Source organism: Leucoraja erinacea, chromosome 8, assembly GCF_028641065.1.
Source record: "Leucoraja erinacea ecotype New England chromosome 8, Leri_hhj_1, whole genome shotgun sequence".
Lineage (NCBI taxonomy): Eukaryota > Metazoa > Chordata > Chondrichthyes > Rajiformes > Rajidae > Leucoraja > Leucoraja erinaceus.
The window spans coordinates 58,688,922-58,707,212 of NC_073384.1; the positions used below are offsets into that span (position 1 = coordinate 58,688,922).

The 18,291-nt window shown below is 45.3% G+C and overlaps 1 protein-coding gene across 1 annotated transcript; it reads left to right on the plus strand.

Moving 5' to 3' along the window:
- The first annotated feature begins 2,796 nt into the window (after positions 1-2,796).
- LOC129699751 (required for drug-induced death protein 1-like) lies at positions 2,797-12,924 on the plus strand. The gene is made up of 2 exons (XM_055639791.1): positions 2,797-3,715; positions 10,854-12,924. Exons 1-2 carry the CDS (start codon positions 3,323-3,325, stop codon positions 10,971-10,973), a joined length of 513 nt encoding a protein of 170 aa, XP_055495766.1. The 5' UTR covers positions 2,797-3,322; the 3' UTR covers positions 10,974-12,924.
- The last annotated feature ends 5,367 nt before the right edge of the window (positions 12,925-18,291 follow it).

Here is an 18,291-nt window from a genome sequence, read left to right on the forward strand (position 1 = left end):
CACATTTGCAATATTCTGAGCAGGTTTGGGCCCCAATGAGGAAGGATGTGCTGGCTTTAGAGAGGGTTCAAACTAGGTGATAGGCGTGAGTCGTTATGAATCGGGCACATTCCCTTTCGTTTTTGTATAGCTCTACCTTCTTTGGATTTCTTACTTATTTTGTTTCCCTTTCTAAGGCCCTCTTTTCTTTGGGGCCTGTTTTATTTTCTTTTTTCTTTCCTTTTTTTTTCTCTCACATTCTCAAGAACGCAGTTTACTTAAACATCATCATTAATTTAAGGCCAATTACTGAGGACTACACTTCACTACTATCCTCATTCTTCTCTTCTTTCCCTTTTCTCTTTTTCTATTACAGCTTAAAAAAAAAAAAGAGAAGTTGTACACGAAACGTATTATGTTGCATATTGTGATTAAGATGTATGTACAATGCTTTTAATTTTTAAAAAAAGAGAGGGTTCAGAGGAGGTTTACGAAAATGATCCCAGAGATATGGGTTGAGTACAAGGAGTGTACTCGCTGAAGTTTATAAGGATGAGGAGGGATCTCAATGAAACCTACTGGATAATGAAAGGTCTAGATAGAGTGGATGTGGAAAGGATGTTTCCAGTAATAGGATAGTCTAGAATCAGAAAACAGCCTCAGAATAAAAGGACTGACCTTTAGATTGGAGATGAGCAGGGTGGTGGTGAATGGTGATGATGGTGAGGAGCGTGGTGAATATGTGAAATTGCCAGACGGTTGTGAGGGCCAAGACATTGGGTATTTTTAAGTTGGAGATTGGTAGGTTCTTGATTAGTGAGGGTGTCAAAGGTTATGCAGAGGTGGGAGAATGGGGTAGAGAGGGAAAAAAAAATAGATCAGCCATGATTGAAGGACAGAGATGGGCTGAATGGCCTAATTCTGCTCCTATAGCTTATCGTCTTATGAACGTGTAGAGTGGTGAATGCTGCCCAGTCCATCACAAGTATTTAATTTCCTTCCATTCAGTCCATCTCCACAGTGCACTGCATCAGGAACGCTGGAGGTGTAGTCCAGGCTACTGACCACCCTGGCCACTCTTCTTTCTCGCTTCTACCTTATGGGAGGTTACACAGGAGCTTGAAAGCCTGGATGTCCAGAGGTAAGAAAGGTTTCTTTCCTACTGCGACGGAATTCCTGAACCAATTGCCTATTTCCCGGATACTCCTACCACGTATTCCGAGCTAGATCTCTTCCTCATTCAGTTATTCTGTTATTGTACTGCACCACTTCAGATTGCACTACAATCTTGCACCACGCTGATGTTTTGCACTGTAGACACAAAAATGCTGGAGTAACTCAGCGGGACAGGCAGCATCTCTGGAGAAAAGGAATGGGTGGCATTTCCGGTCGAGACCCTTCTTCAGGCAGAGATGCTGCCTGTCCCGATGAGTTGCTCCAGCTTTTTGTGTCTATCTTCAGTTTAAACCAGCATCTGCAGTTCCTTCCTACACATGTTTTGCTTGCAGGTTGTATATATTGCATTTATCACTATTGTGTGAATGGAGACACAGGAGACTGCATATGCTGGAATACTGAGCAGAAAGACAAACTGCTGGAAGATTTCAGACAAATAACCTGATGATGTCTGTAGAAGGGTCCTCACCCGAAATGTCATCTGTCAATTTCCCGCCAAATATGCTGCCTAACCTATCGAGTTTCAACAGTTTGTTTATTACTGTAAGTATACTGTTTACCCTTCATGTGAACTTCGTGTGAAGAAGGAATTTAATTGCATCCATGTTCGTGACATGTTCTTTTCATTTCACTGCACATCTCGTATGTGTATGTGACGAATAAACTTGACTTGACTTGACAATAAACAAATATATTCCAAATCTATATTACTAAAACTCTGTTCTTGACCGGTTTCGGCTTTCTGTGCTGCGGTTTCCGAGAGTATGCCGCCACCTACGGCCGTAATTTTTGGCCACCTCGCTCAGAGCCCCCCTCCGCCGCGTGTGTGCCGAGGATTTTTCCCGTCGATGAAAATTGACAGAGATATTAATGTTTTTACAACATTCCCCATTCTCTCTGCTGCCCCTACTGGAGGGAGGGGGAGCGACTATAAAACCAGGAAGTGGTGTACCTCAATCAGTCTCTCAATCAATCAGTCTCTGCAAGTGATGTGCCTCAATCAGTCTCTGCAAGTGGTGTGCCTCAATCAGAGCTTTGAATGACACTGACAAATGTCTGCAGCACTGTGAGTACCCTTAATTTGGTTTGAAAATGAAAATATGGTTAGAGGTAAAAAAGCACTGCCTGCAAATAGTTGTTTGGGTTTGGGTTGAAGTAAAAAGGCACTCTCTCCCCCCCCCCCCCCCCCCCCCCATCCCCACTATTACCCTCCTCTCCACCCCCCTATCCCTCTTGCCCCTCTCTGTGTCTCTCTGTGTCTCTGCCCCTTCTCTCTCTGCCCTCACTCTCTACCTACGCCCGACCCCCCCTCACCCTCTCTAGATGTGACTGCAAGTTGGGGGCTATGTGTCAGTAGATAGGGTGGTTATGGGGTAAAAGGAACAAATTAATAATATTAATATCAAGGGGGGTAATTAGCGTGAGTGCGGGGGTTCAGAGAGTTCAGAGTCTTTCCTTTGAACATCACAGAGGACACTATCAAGGTGTCCTAATTTAGGCCAACATAAACATTACAATTCGTCAGTATAAAAATTGTGCGGGGCGGGGGATAGTGTGTGACGCTGCATGCCGCCTCCCCCCACCCACAACCGCACGTTGGGGGAACAGACCCAACGGGTCTGCACTTGGTCTAGTTAATCCAAATTGTTCCCCAATTCCACTGTCATACTAAATGCTTCATGAAACCTACCTTTCAGGTTTCGGCATTTTATTTTATTTGGCCGTGCCTGGAATATGTCTATGGAAATGCCTTGTAAATATGCTGCGATAATAACACGAGAAATATTTCCATAGAAGAGAGGCACAGACCGCATGAGTAACTCCGTGGGTCAGACAGCTTTTCTGGACAAAAGGAATAGGTGACGTTTCGGGTCGAGACCTTTTTTCAAACAGTCAGGGGATAAGGACATTTCTACTCGGGACCACACTTTGCATCGTTCAGTAGAAATATTATTAACTCGATCTTTTGAGCTCTTGGGAGGTGTTTTGCCAAAAAAAACTCTGCAGGAATGTTGTGAATTCAGGTCTCATCGATTGCTTCAGTCTGACACAATGTCAACACGATAAAGTTGGTGAAGTGTCCAAGGGTTAGGACTCTACGAGATTCGCTGTTGCATTGTTTATCTTAGCGACAGTGCAAAAGGTCGGGTTTTATTGAATTGCAGCGATGCCTTCAGAAAATAGGAAAAACATGGTTAAAGGCCAGTTGCCGTTTATTGGGATTTGCAACTTTGTGGCCAAAAGGGATAATTCGGACCGGGAAAACTTGGTGCCAATTGAAAGGGCAACTACCTGGAGAAATGTACAGCGCCGCAGAACTCAGTCCAGACAGGTCACTATTCTGCCGACTGTGGACGAGCTTCAGGAAGCAGAGGGACATCCACTCGAAAACATTCAAGAACCAGAACAAATCAACAGGCCGAATTGTAAAAAGGTTCACCTTGCTTTCCTTCCTGACAAATACGAGCCTTTGGTCGAGTGTGCGGCCGAGAGCGCGAACGAGGAGAGCCGGGCAGACAAAAAGTACAAAAGAAAACAAAAGCTTAAAAAATGCAGGAAGGTAAGCAAAGAAAGTGTGCAGAATATCAACCCTTTAACGATTCGAAATCAGCATTCTGGCGCCAGAGTTTCTGTTCAAGTGTCTTGGAATGATGTGTATACAAATAAATTGTTGCATTATCTCTTGGTTAAACACCCTTCCTTAAATTAGGTGGATGAAGATGAGTTACATGGCAGGTATGATAGTTTAATGGAACTTTTAATTCAAATATATACGTTTAGTAGTTAGACAAAATTCTGTAGTTTGGATTCACTAGTGAGATTCTTTGGTTTGAATGATAGATTAAGAACATGTTTCATAGTGTATAAAATTGAACATTTTGCATTGAACTTATCAGATGCCCTTGGTTCTCATCCGGATCGCTAACATTCCCTTTATAACTTTATATAATGTATTTAACGACGTGAAAAATGAGCCAGCGCAGACTAAAACGTTTTTAAACATCCCTGTGAGTGAGAAATTGCGAGAGACCAAGCCCGAGGGGGCAAAGCGACTGGGGGGGGGGGGGGGGACCGAGGAGGGTGTGTCCCCTCCCATTGGTATGGAACTTTTGCATTTTTCAGCTTGAAATTGTGCAATATGGTGCATACTGTATTCATATGATGCAGCTTAGTGTATTCATGGATGGATATCAGGTTATAATCAAACACTTGGCCCATGCTGACCAACCTGGGTCACTGCACACCTGGTACTACTTCTGGCCCTGACTCCTGTTGCATACCTTCTCTCTACTTCCTGACCCTGAGTCCAGCCTTACACCTGGCCCCCTATTCTGCCCTGATCATAGCTGTTTACCTGCTTAGGTTCCCAGTGCTGAACACTCCCCTGGTCCCAGCTTTGACTGCACACCTAATACTATTCCAGACCTTGACTCTGGATGCACACTTGGTCTTGCTCCTAGCACCTTTGCACTGACAATATATCTGGCCCACACATAAAGCCCCATATCTGACCCCCTGGACTTAACCTATTACGTTCAAGCCCACAGGTACTTATCTAATGCAGTAATCCTTTATGGGGCACTTTACATACCAAATTATGTATAACAAAGTTTGCTACACCCATTGGCTTCCTTGTTATCTAACATGCTAGTTACTTTGTAAAAAAAAGTCATCAATTGGTTGAACACATCCATAAAATTATACTCACTCAGCTGTATGTATTCTGTTACCATTTGTTAAGGGCTTGGATACGCTAGAGGCAGGAAACATGTTCCCGATGTTGGGTAGTCCAGAACCAGGGGCCACAGTTTAAGAATAAGGAGTAAGCCATCTAGAACGGAGACGAGGAAACACTTTTTCTCACAGAGAGTGGGGAGTCTGTGGAATTCTCTGCCTCAGAGGGCGGTGGAGGCCGGTTCTCTGGATGCTTTCAAGAGAGAGCTAGATAGGGCTCTTAAAAATAGCGGAGTCAGGGGATATGGTGAGAAGGCAGGAACGGGGTACTGATTGGGGATGATCAGCCATGATCACATTGAAGGGCCGAATGGCCTACTCCTGCACCTATTGTCTATTGTCTATTTCTTTCATTTACGTAACAAACTGTCCTGATGTCATTTTCACCCCCAATATGTTCAGTATTTTGCTGTCTTCCTCTCAGCTGGGACTTTTCCGAAATGCAAAGTCAAATAACCATATATTTAAGCACTATTATTCTATTAAATGTGATCTTGAGAGTACATAATATTTTCTGTGGTACTCATAACACAACTATGATAAAAAGATCTTTGTTTTGATTGCACCTACCAACATGCATACATTATTACATTACAGTTAATATGTACCGAGGGCAATTATTTGTTCCAATGCTCCCCATTCCCAATTACTTTTACATTGAAGTGATTGAAATCCAAGTGAAGTTTAAATGACATCATAAAAGTAAAACCTCCAGAATGGATGATATTCATTACGTGGCTGGTTGGGGTCAGTATCAGCACAATTACTATATTAAACTTTGAATCTTCAGATGTCCTGGTTCAAGCTAAAACTAAAGACAAATAATAATCTCCTCACACATTCCCCTGCAAGTATCTCTGTCACTCCTTTAAAATATGCCCCTTCTTTGAACAAGCTCTTAAATATCGCATCTGAATCAGTTTCCATCTGATTACACTCCTTGAGGATGTTCATCTACGTGTTCAATTAATAAAACAACGAGATTGGGGACATTTCTATTCAACTTGTCAAAGGAATTGGGGTGGGTTAGAAATAGTCAGTGAGGTAAACAAACATAATAATTGAGTGGCAAATGACAATAGTGCTACCTTCCCAATATTTAACTGAAGGAAATAATGGGTTATCAGGGCTGTATGTTGTGACAGACAGCCTGACACCTTACATGTCATTTTAATATTACACTAATCCCATCCCCCTAGATAGTCCGGATGAATAAATTAAGGTTTTGTCAACTAATTACAAATCAGGCTAATTACAAATCAATAACATTAGCCAACTCCGAAACATGAAGCGCTGAGCATTGGGATCCAGACATCACGGACAACTGGCCTCAGTTCCCCGTTCACATCTGGCAGTGTTCTCCGTCTGAACCAGTGGCCGCGGAGTGTTTTTGAAAGAGGGGAGGTTGATCGATCACTGATCATTGGCCTTGGGGGTACCCGTTGATGGAGTGGAGCAACCGAGTGGGGAGAGGGTGTGGAAGTAGGGTGTTCCCCCTCCCAGGGTAGGGACCTTTTGAAATTTGATGTAGTAAAATCATGTTTTAGTGCATTGTAGAAGTATGATTTCAATGTTTTTTGTATGAAGTATTTTTAAGAGGTAACTTTTTAAGGGGTAACTTTTTCCACACAAAGGGTGGTGGGTGTATGGAACAAGCTGCCAGAGGAGGTAGTTGAGGCAGGGACCATCCCAACATTTAAGAAACAGTTAGACTGATACATGGATAGGACAGGTTTGGAGGTATGGACCAAAAGCAGGTAGCGTAGCTGGGACATGTTGGCGGGTGTGGGCAAGTTGCGCCGAAGGGCCTGTTTTCACACTGTATCACTCTATGACTACATTATACCTCCACTATGCATGAATGCTTCAAAATCAAGTGATCGAGTTTTTTGCCATATACTCAAGCATAGAAACATAGAAAATAGGTGCAGGAATAGGCCATCGGCCCTTCGAGCCAGCACTGCCATTCAATATGATCATGGGTGTTCATCTAAAATCAGTACCTCTTTCCTGTTTTTTCCCCATATCCCTTGATTTCGTTAGCCCCAAGAACTAAATGTGACTCTCTCTTGAAAACATCCAGTGAATTGGCCTGCACTGCCTTCTGTGGAAGAGAATTCCACAGATTCACAACTCTGTGCGCGAAGAAAGTTTGTCCTCATCTCAGTCCTAAATGGCCTACCCATTATTCTTAAACTGCAACCCCTGGTTCTGAACTCCCCCAACATTGGGAACATTTTTCCTGCAGTTACAGTAAGTGAAAATCTAGCAGGCAAGCAGGATGCTTTCTCCAACCACCCCCATTTTAAATCCACTATCTTCCACCATTTCTACCCAGTGCTTGGTACTTACTTCCAGCAGCCACTGGTTGTCCTCCAGGATGCACCGAGCTGCAGCCTGTTCAATGCTGGTCACCAGGGCAAATTTGGCACATAGACTCTCACGGCAGCGGCGCAACGCTTCCGACGCCATCCGATCGCCCGAGACTCTTGCACTGAGGCTGCTCCATGGCTGGAGCTGCAGTGAGCGACTCGCCAGTCCCGCTCCCCGTCTGCATCTGTCCCCGCCGCTGCTTCTGCTTCCAACTCTCCTCTTTCTCTTTGCCCCCCTCTCTCTCTCTCCGCCTCCCTTTGAGAGTCTCTGTCCCTTCAGCACAGAGACTCTCACGGCAGCGGCACAATGCTTCCGACGCCTCCAACGGCCCGGGACTGTTGCACTACTCCATGGCCGGAGCTGCAGCGAGTGACTCGCCAGCCCGGCAAACACTCGCCAGCCCGACAAACACTCGCCAGCGCCGGCAACCCGCATCGGTCCCCCACCGCTGGTTCGGCTTCCATCCCTCCCTCAGCCCCGGCTCCCATGCAGTTTATCTAAATTTTGACATTTTTGTTGATCGCAGAATTTCTCACGACAGAGCGTGAGAAATTTGTGATCAGCGCGAGGGCGTGAGAATTTGTTCAAATGCGTGATTCTCACGCTCAAAGCGTGAGAGTTGGCAGCCCTGGTGTAATGTTCTCTGTAAGGCCCTGTTGTGACTAGCACAATGAATACACGTCTGCCATCTTGTAAGTAAGATTTAATCTGAACAACCAACGGAAATTTCTAGAAGGTGACCTGACCTCAATCACGAAGTACAGGCATATTTGCATATACATCACATCTCCCCCTTTACTTTAATTACATCACATCTCCCCCTCCACCACTGGGTTCAAAATAATAACTGGAACCTTTACTCAATTTACTGTGGATAAATTACCACAAATAACACAGTGCTCTTCATATTACAGAACTATACAATAATTGTCCATCAATTTTACATAACGTCGAGTTGGGGGTTTCGACCATCGCCCACTTCTCGTGCAAGTCGTATTTCCACCGTGTTCTGTGTCGTATTTCTGTTGTGTGCGAGTGTGGCTTGGCACACTTCGAGCCAGTTCCCCCACCACAGAACCTGGTGATGTGGCCTGTGATAGTTCTCTTGAGCCTGGGAGACAAGCTCCTTCTGGGAATGGGGTTCCTCCTATTGGGAGCGTGTTCACAATTGTCTGCTGCGTGTTGCCAGGGCACGGCTCCGCTGCTTCGTGCGCAGGTCGTATGTCCTTCCTGTTTTTGCGGAACTCAGCACCGCCCGGTGTAGAGATGACGTAGTTCCGAGGGGATAGGTTTTCTCTTGCAACCCTGCCACGTTGCCACTCGGTTGGTTTGGCATGAAACCACACCTGCTGTTGTTGTTCCAGGCGTGGCAGCAGCTCGGCGCTTGCCTTCTCATTGAAGTATGCTGCCTGTTTTTCATGCCGGACGGCCAGTTGTGGTCCCATGGGTGGGACACGATGTGGCAGTAAGAACTATAGAGGCAATGGCAATTTGCTTCTTAACAGTCCACTGTTCAATAACTGTGAGGAGGCATAGACGCCTGTCCGGTCAAGGAGGGTGTTGCGGTATTCGAGGATGGTGTACATCGGGTCACGGCCACTACGTTTGGCTTTCCTCATGATACCTTTTATAGTTTGCACACAGCGCTCTATCTGCCCATTGCTCTGTGGATATATGGGACGAGGTGACATGGGCAAATTCCCAGTCATCCTGGAACCTACGAAACTCAGCACAGACAAATTGTCTTGCGCTGTCTGTCATCATCAAGTCAGGAATGCTATTCCGGGCAAACATGCCCGTCATCTCACGTATCGTCGAATGTGATGTCATGTCCGTCAGCTGCGCTATTTCTGGGTTTCCTCGTCTCCGTTCTAAATGGCTTCTTCCTTATTCTTAAACTGTGGCCCCTGGTTCTGTACTCCCCCAACATCGGGAACATGTTTCCTGCGTGTCCAAGTCCTTAACAATCTTATATGTTTCAATGATACCCTCTCATCCTTCTAAACTCCAGAGTGTACAAGCCCAGCTGCTCCATTCTCTCAGCATATGACATCCTGGGAATTAACCTTGTAAACATACGCTGCACTCCCTCAATAACAAGAATGTCCTTTCTCAAATTAGGGGACCAAAACTGCACACAATACTCCAGGTGTGGTCTCACTAGGGCTCTGTACAACTGCAGAAGGACCTCTTTGTTCCTATATTCGATTCCTCTTGTTATAAAGGCCAACACGCCATTCGCTTTCTTTACTGCCTGCTGTGCCTGCATGCTTACTTTCATAGACTGATGTGCAAGCGGGGGCGGAAAACCCGGGGGGGCCAGAGGGGACACGTCCCCCCCATGTTTTGAGAGGTGGGCGACATCCCCGCCAAGTTAACCTGCCTGGGCTTATGGGAAATATGGCCAGCGCGGAGAAGCAGCGCTGGTATCCCGGTGAGACAGGCACAGATGAGCTGCATTTACCGCTGGATTGAGCCTCCAAAGCCTCGCGTGAGTGTGCGCATACGCGCGCGGCCGCCGAAAAATTGTGCCCCCCCGTCCCCCCCATGTTTTGATAGTGAGTTCCGCTCTTGTTGCAGTGCAAGGACCCCCAGATCCCGTTGTACTTCCTCTTTTCCCAACTTGACACCATATAGATGTCCACACACCACTGCACCATTTCCTCTGGTGGGTTTTGCATGCCAGTGAAACAGGACATTCCCAGGGATTCTGATGGGTGTCTAGCATTTGATTTCTGACAACTTGCACAATTATGGGTTTATTTGTTTGTCCTGAGGGTAATGCTACAGTATCTAGGGCAATAGATATTTTGGTGCTCATTGGTGTTACCACATTTAATAGAACTTGTACACAAGACAGGTCCAATCCCAGGTAGACAAAAGTGCTGGAGAAACTCAGCGAGTGCAGCAGCATCTTTGGAGCGAAGGAAATAGGCAACGTTTTGGTCCGAAACCCTTCTTCAGACTGAAGTCCAATCCCAGCCTCTATCATATTGCAAAATAACATTAATCAGGACTGCAGGCATAGTTATGTTTTGTTCCATAATAATCTAGTTAAAAATAAAGCATTCAAAATGAGTACCTACAGCCCTTTTAGCTTTCGATAGAGTTGACATTTTATAGTGTTTGTTCTGTTAAATTTTCTTGCTGCCCTACTATCTAAGTAAATGAAAAAAACAGCTAAATTAATCTATTCGCATTATGCCTATTTATATATAGACACCTCACACTTTACGCGTGTTTGAATCATGCATTTTCGGAATAATGGGCTTGTTCGTTCAAAGTCTGATTTATGTGCTCGTACATTTGGAATAACAAGAACGTAAGCCACATGTAAAATACGAGGAGCCTGTATTTCTAGTTTCCAGTGGGCAAATGCCTGGGCCCTTCTTGGCATTATGTGTTGTGATCTAATTGGCATTAAGGGCTCACTGTATGATAACTTTATACACTATGTGTGGTGCACTTTGCTGGAGTATGAATTGAAGTGATTGTTAAGTTAGACATTTCCTAATTGAAAAATAGAATAATAATGACATGTTATTCTCATATTCACTCACCGAAATAATTATTTTTCTTAATCTCTATAGAACATTGTTAAAGTGCTTCGTGCTGGATGGCATTACTTTATTCTTGGCATACAAGAATTTGCAAATAATTATACAACTCCGTACTCAACTTCTTTTGCTGTGATTGCTGAGATGCGCTGAGGGCCCGTGGACATTGAAAGATTTCATATCTTGCATTTTATTTTCATATCAATGACAAAATTGAAAAAAATATATATACAGGTACTTTTAAAAGGAGCTCCATGTGAACTGAATAGTTATTAAGCCAAAGATGGCAATACATTTTAAATGTCTACCATTTTATTAATAATGATTGATAAAAATAAAGCAAATGCATACATTTGATTATTATTATTACTACTAATAAGGCATGTCATTTTAATGAATTGTAATCATGAATTATTCTGAGCTGTAGTCTCAATTCCCTATTGCTAATAAATCACAGATTATATATTTTAAATGTTTCGCAGTGTTAATTTATTTGTGACGTTTTTTTTATTTATTACTGACATGCCCTCCAGTGGCCTATAGATAGTGGATAGACAGGAGGTGATGCACTCTGGATGATGATATTCTGTTCTGTCATCTATTCCATTTGTGTGGTAAATGAAAATCCCAGTTCCTCCAGCTTTTTTATATCTGTTCTGATGATGATGCTTTCACTGCAGGTGTTGGAGTGAATAGGATATTCTCAGATGGGGCAAAAAGTTCAATAGGTTATTGGAGTTTAGAAGAATGAGATGCATTCTTCAGAACCAGCAGATTCTGACGAAAGGTTATCAAACTGTAACAGTGACAAAGTTCTTCTTTCTACATGCACTGCTTTGACCTGTTGGATACCTTTGGCGACTTTCAACAATTTCCATGTTTTTCTCTCTCATCTGTCTATCTAGTTGCACCTCTCTCTAGGCTGATCAGTTATAGCAAACAAGCTTTTGCTACTCACTCACTTGGGACCATCTTCCGTTGTATAATTGAATATCTTTTACGAGCAGCCTATCATTTTCTTTGTTCTTTCCGAGCCTCCTTTTCATTTCTACCTACGACATGTGTCATTTTAAAGTTTTCCTTGTTCTTGTGAAAGCTCATTGAAACATAACTGTTTCTCTGCACAGATGATGCCTGACCTGGCACCTTGCTGTATTGATAGCTCTTGGCTGTTCACTCTAGTTCTATGTTATCCCTCTCTCTCATTTACTCCCTATGTACTTTGGGTAATTTTACAGAGGCCAATTAACCTACAAAACCACTTGTCTATGGGATGTAGGAGGAAACCGGAGCTCCTGGTGGAAACTCACGCCATCACTGGGAAAATGTCCAATCTCCATGCAGACAGCACCCGAGGACAGGATCGAACCTGGGTCTCTTTTGCTGTGAGGCAGCTCCACCAGCTCCCTTACTTGTTGAAGATTTATTTGTATGGTGTGAATTTTACCTGCCAATTGATGATACAGGCCTAAATGTTGTCTACACTTTGTGGACATGGACATGCAAACATGGACTGTTTCATTATCTAATGGACTGATAATGAAGCTGAAGATTTGTGATCGTCAACAAATTGCTTTCCTTTTGTCTTAACAGTGAGATGAAGATCATTCATATTTTGGACTGACATTGTCCTGATACATTTCTGCAGCAGTGTCATAAAGTAATGACAATTAACCTCCAGCGACTATAATCATCTCCATATGTCGCAGTAACAACACCGGTTTCACTCAGATTGGTGATTTAACCATTTGTGATTCCATATTTGGGCGGTTGTCAAAAGATCACTTCACCTCTACAATTCAGAATCTGTAAGGAAACATAACCAACATTGTTGACTGGGTTATTGAAAAACAAATACTGCTTGATGCCACACTTTGGTTTGTTCTTTCATTCTTGCATTACAAGACAATATCAAATATTAATAGAGAATGGATGTGAGGTGTATATGATACAGTGATGGTCATTCTATTAACTTTTACTGCAGAGAAAGACATTCAATCTACCCTGGTGTAATCAATGAAATATTAATAGCATGTATTTTCAAGTGGTTTAAAATAAAAACCGTAATATATGTCTTAGGAGCAGTAGCAAAGTAACTACTATAAATTCAAATTCACACATGCACTGACTACACCGCCCAACACGGACTTCCATCTGTATATATATGAATTACAAATTATGTTCAGCTCCCAGCCTATATACCCAACTATATCATTGTCATTAATAGCTGCACCCGCATCCACCTTATTACGGTCTTGCATTGTCTGCCTGTTTTTACAACACTTTTATACAATTATGTCCCCGTTTGACTTTTGCCCTTTTGCTACCTGTAGTTTTACACCCCTCGGCCTACGCAGAAGAAAACCTTTCCCTGCACCTATTCCCCCCCCCCCCCATCCCCCTTATTCAGTTTAAAGCGACCTCCAGTGGCAAACCTTGCCAGAATGCTGTTTTTTTCCGTTTTTGTACAGTTTTACTTGTTTTTTGCCCTGTGCTAAATTGTATGTTCCTGCACTGAGTACGAGCAGCTTTCAGTTTCACTGTACATGTATAGTGACAATAAATGGCATATCTATATCTATCTAAATTAAATTAAATATGTTACCCGTTGAACTTCCATTTTAGGACACATAATGAAAGCGTTATCAAAAGGATTGATTAATGAGCAGTTTACAGGAGGAAAGGGAATTGGAGAAGTTTATAAAAATAATTGGATGGCTTGGTGCTTTGGCTGAAGCTAAGACTAGTAATGGGATCCCAATTATATTTGAAGATATCAAGAGGTTACAGTAGAGACACGCTGAGTTCCCCATGGGGTTGTGCCTAGATGATCATGGGAAAAGGCAGGGAACGTCTAAAGAGATATGAAAATAAAGATGATTATTTCAAGTTCTGCTCAACTGGGAGCCACTGTAACAAGGTTGGGTTTGTCAATGAACAGGGTTTGTTGAGAGTTACGTGCCTGGGCAGAGTTTTGGATGAGCCCAATTTACAGAGACTGGAACAAGCAGAGGTGGCCAAGAATGCATTCAGAAAAGTTTGCTTTTCCGGATAATTTATCTAGCTATTTTAGAAGAATTATTTTAAATTCTACATGCACCATTGTTACCTCTTGGGCATTTGGTATCTTATATATTTACAAAGTAAAGAATGTCTCAGTCGAACACTTTGTTCTTTTGGTGGACTGTCCAAAACGATGCTGTTATGCCTTATGCAAATAATATACACTTAACGACACAGGGAAATAAATTCCTGCAGATGTTAGAAATCTTAAACTCAAACTAATAAAGCTAGAAACACTCAGCGGGGTCAGGTATCATCCGTGAAAGGAGACACGGTTAACATTTCAAGTTTGGGACTCTTCATCAGAACTGGGAAAGAGAGATATGATCATTTTCAGTAGGACAACGGGAATATTTCTAATAAAACATGGCTTAATGAGGATAGTTTTCGGCACATTAACAAAAACAGAAAATGTTTGAAATACGCATCAAGTCAGGGTGCATTTGTGGGAAGAGAAACACAGTTAATGTTTCAGGTGGGAGACCCATTGTCACAACTGAATAAAAACCAAAGGAAGTTTATAAGTGTAGATGACATATGCATGTGATCCTTAATATAGTTACCTCATCACTACTAACCACTCCCCATATCACAAGTATAATTACAACCTCCCCACCCACATATTGCTCTCTAGTTTCCGTGACAGACTACGTACAGCCAGTGCTCTCTGTAATGCCACAGTATGAATGTAATAAAGAAGTAAAGTCACAGTGTCGATAACACCTCTTTACATGGTGTCAGAAAACTCTTACCCCTTGCGCCTCATGTTTATTGTTATATTTTAATATTTTTTAATTTAATTTTGCCCCAGTTTTCTGTTACCCCCTCCTTGTTTCCTCATTATGGCCAATTCTTGCCGCAAACCCGATGTGCTCGTTTTCAATGCAGACATTGCCCATCGATGGGATGTCTTTAAACGTGACTTCGACCACTATGTCACAATCGCTCATCCTGCCGCTACTCCGGCCCTCCAAGCTTCTCTGCTCCTTAACCTGGCTGGTCCCGATGCCCTGGTTCGGTCAGACTTCTTCGTCTACGATGTGGGTGAATCTGTTCGGGACCCGGTATGTTTATTGGCCAAGTTTACCGCGATTTGCGACATTCCAACTAATTGCATTTTAGAACGTTTCAAACTGTTCGGGCGGTGTCAGCGCCCTGGTGAATCTGCTGAGAACTATGTTGCTGCACTGCGACACCTGGCCAGACGGTGCCGCCTTGAGACACTGACCCCCGAGGAGCTGACCAGGGACCTTCTGGTTTACGGTCTCTGCGATGAAAAGCTAAGGACTGAACTTTTGCGCAAGCCCGACCTGTCTTTCAACGAGGCTATGCATGCCTGCCGTTTAGCCGAAGCCGTCACTGCGGCAGTGCCACCGGCTGATCAGGACATTAACTTTGCCGGCGTTACCCGCCCTCGACAGATCCCTACCCCGCCACGACCCCCGAGGTCCGGCACTGCTCCCGGGGGACGTTCCCAGCAAAGGTGCCCCAATTGTAACTTTGCCACTCATCAGTACAATGTATGCCCTGCTTTGGGCAAAATGTGCAATTACTGCAAGAAACTCAACCATTTTTCTGCTGCCTGCCGTTCCCGTGGGAAGCCACCTGCTGCTCCAAGGCGTATGTTAAACAACTTGGAGCAAACTGATAGCGAGCTTGGTTCCCAGTACCATCTCGACGATTTCCCTGTATCTGAATCTGGGTCCTCTCGGGAAGACCAGCATATTTTCTGTGTTGGATGCACCTGCAGCGATATCGGACCCTTCAGTTCATGTAACTGTGAATAACTCGACCTTCACCGCTAAGTTAGATACCGCAGCTGTTGCGAATGTTATGTCAACAATCCTCTTCAAAAGGATTAGGACTAATGAGCAAGTTACTTCTGATCGCTCCACTTTGCATGCATACGGGGGAGGGATGCTTGTTCCTGTGGGAAAGGCAACTCTGCGCTGCAAGATACTGGACACCTCTCGGCCCCTCACTTTCTATCTTCTCGATTCCAACTGCATTACCCTGTTGGGCAACCAAGCATGCCAGGACCTGGGCCTGGTCTCTTTCCACCGTGACATCCACAAGGTGCAAGCCCTAATGGACCCGTTGGCTGAATATCCTGACCGCTTTGATGATGAGCTGGGCAAGCTGCCCTACAACTACAAGATTGTCGTCGACCGCAAGGTCGTGCCAGTGGTCCGTGCGCCACACCGTGTCTCCTTCGCCATGAGGGACAAAGTAGAATCGACGCTGCACAGCATGGTAAAAATGGGCATCCTAAAGGCGGTCAGCGAACCCACCAAGTGGGTCTCCACCATGGTTGTTGCCGCGAAAAAGGACAAAAGCGAAATACACATTTGCATCAACCCCAAAGACCTAAACCTTGCCATCAAACGCCCGCACTACCCCATGAGAACAGTGGAGGACGTCGCTGCACAGGTTGGTCCGGCCACAATCTTTTCTGTCCTCGATGCCAAGAGCTCTTTCTGGCAGATACCGCTTGACGAGCATTCCTCCAGCCTGACAACTTTCAGCACCCCCTTTGGCAGATTTAAGTTCCTCCGAATGCCATTCGGAATCAACTCAGCCAGCAAGGTGTTCCAACGGACAATCGAGCAACTGTTTGCCGGTCTACCATGTGCCATCATCGTTGACGACATCCTGGTTTACGGTAAGGATGCCGCTGAGCACGATTTCAACCTCCACCAAGTCCTAGACCGGGCCCGGAAGATAAACTTGAAACTCAACCCCAAGAAGTGCCGGTTCCGCGTCCCGGAGGTCACATATGTTGGACATGTATTCACAGCCTCGGGGCTGAAACCCGACCCACAGAAAACAACTGCCATCTCCGAGATGTCATCACCCACTGATGTGCCCAGCCTGCAACGTTTCCTGGGAAAGTTCATTCCCGACCCCAGCGAGCTGAGTGCACCCCTGAGACATTTGATAAAGAAGGACACGGCCTGGGCTTGGTTCCCTCAACACCAAAAAGCTTTCGATATCATTAAGTCCAAGCTGATCAGTACCCCCACACTTAAATGTTTTGACCTGCAATGTCCCATTATTATCACCTGCGACGCCTCTCAGTTCGGGCTCGGTGCCGCTTGTCTACAGCTCCATGATGGCCTGCAACTGCCAGTCTCCTATGCGTCCGGTACCATGACCCCTGCCGAACAGCACTACGCACAGATCGAGAAGGAGCTACTCCTATGCCTGCTCCAAATTTGGGACTATATATGACACCCACCATTGAAACGATCACCAGCCACTTGTCACCATCCTCAACAGATCGTTGTCTCATCCCGCCTGCAGGCATGATACTGCAGCCCAGCGTTTCACTTTCAAAGTCGTTCCGCAAAGACATGTTCGTGGCCGACACTATCCCGCGCGCGCTAACATCCACCGTCGCCACCCTACTGACCTGATGGTGCTCAATGTCAATATTGTCCCTTCACAGCAGATGAAGTCCCTGGTCGAGCACACTCCGATATCCTGCCCTGCAACAGCTTGCTGCCATCATCCAGCAGGGCTGGCCCGACCGCCGTTCCGCTCTGCCGGCTGGCGCTGTGCCCTACTTCCTGGTCCGTGATGAGCTCGTACTCCACGATGGCATGATTGTGAAAGGACACAAGGTAGTAGTGCCTGCTGCTCTGCACGACCACTATTTTCAGGCCGCTCATAACGGTCATCCTGGGGCCGAAGCCACCTTGTCTCACGCCCAGAGCCAGTTCTACTGGCCTGGTATGGCTCAATACATCCGGGAGAGGGTCTCTTCATGTTCCACCTGTAACAGCCTCGCCCCCCCACCAGCAACGACAGCCGCTCTGCAGCAGGCTACACCCGAACTGCCCTGGATGGCGGTAGCCACTGACATTTTCGAGTGGCGAGGCAAACACTTCCTGGTACTAGTCGACTCCTACTCCAACTGGTTCGATGTTGACAAGCTGCATTCCCTCACCTCTTTGGCCGTTGTCGATAAGCTGCGCCGCCATTTCTCTACCTTTGGCACCCCGGCCAGCCTGCAGTCGGACAACGGCAGCCAATTCACGAGCTCCGAGTTTCGGGCTTTCGCAGCCAGCTGGAACTTCCGCCACTACAACAGCAGCCCTGAGTACCCGCAACGCAACGGTCTGGCCGAGCACGCCGTTCGCAGTGCAAAGAACTTACTGGAACAATGCGGTTTGTCTAACTCTGATTTCTTTCTAGCCCTCCTCAACCTTCGCAACATATCCCGTGACTCTGCCATGGGTTCCCCTGCTCAGCGGCTCATGTCTCGCACTACCAGACCTCCGATCCCGGTGGCCCAGCGCTCACTCGTCCAATCTGTCCTCAAGCCCGCTGCTGTTCAGGAGCGCATCGCCTTTAAGCGCGATGTTCAGAAACGCTCCCATGACAAGTCCTGCCGCCTCCTGCCGCG

Excerpts from the sequence above, each read along its gene's own strand:
- LOC129699751 (XM_055639791.1), top strand. The coding sequence starts at position 3,323 with ATGCCTTCAGAAAATAGGAAAAACATGGTTAAAGGCCAGTTGCCGTTT. Across the intron at positions 3,716-10,853 it reads AGCTTAAAAAATGCAGGAAG|AACATTGTTAAAGTGCTTCG; the intron begins GTAAGCAAAGAA and ends TAATCTCTATAG.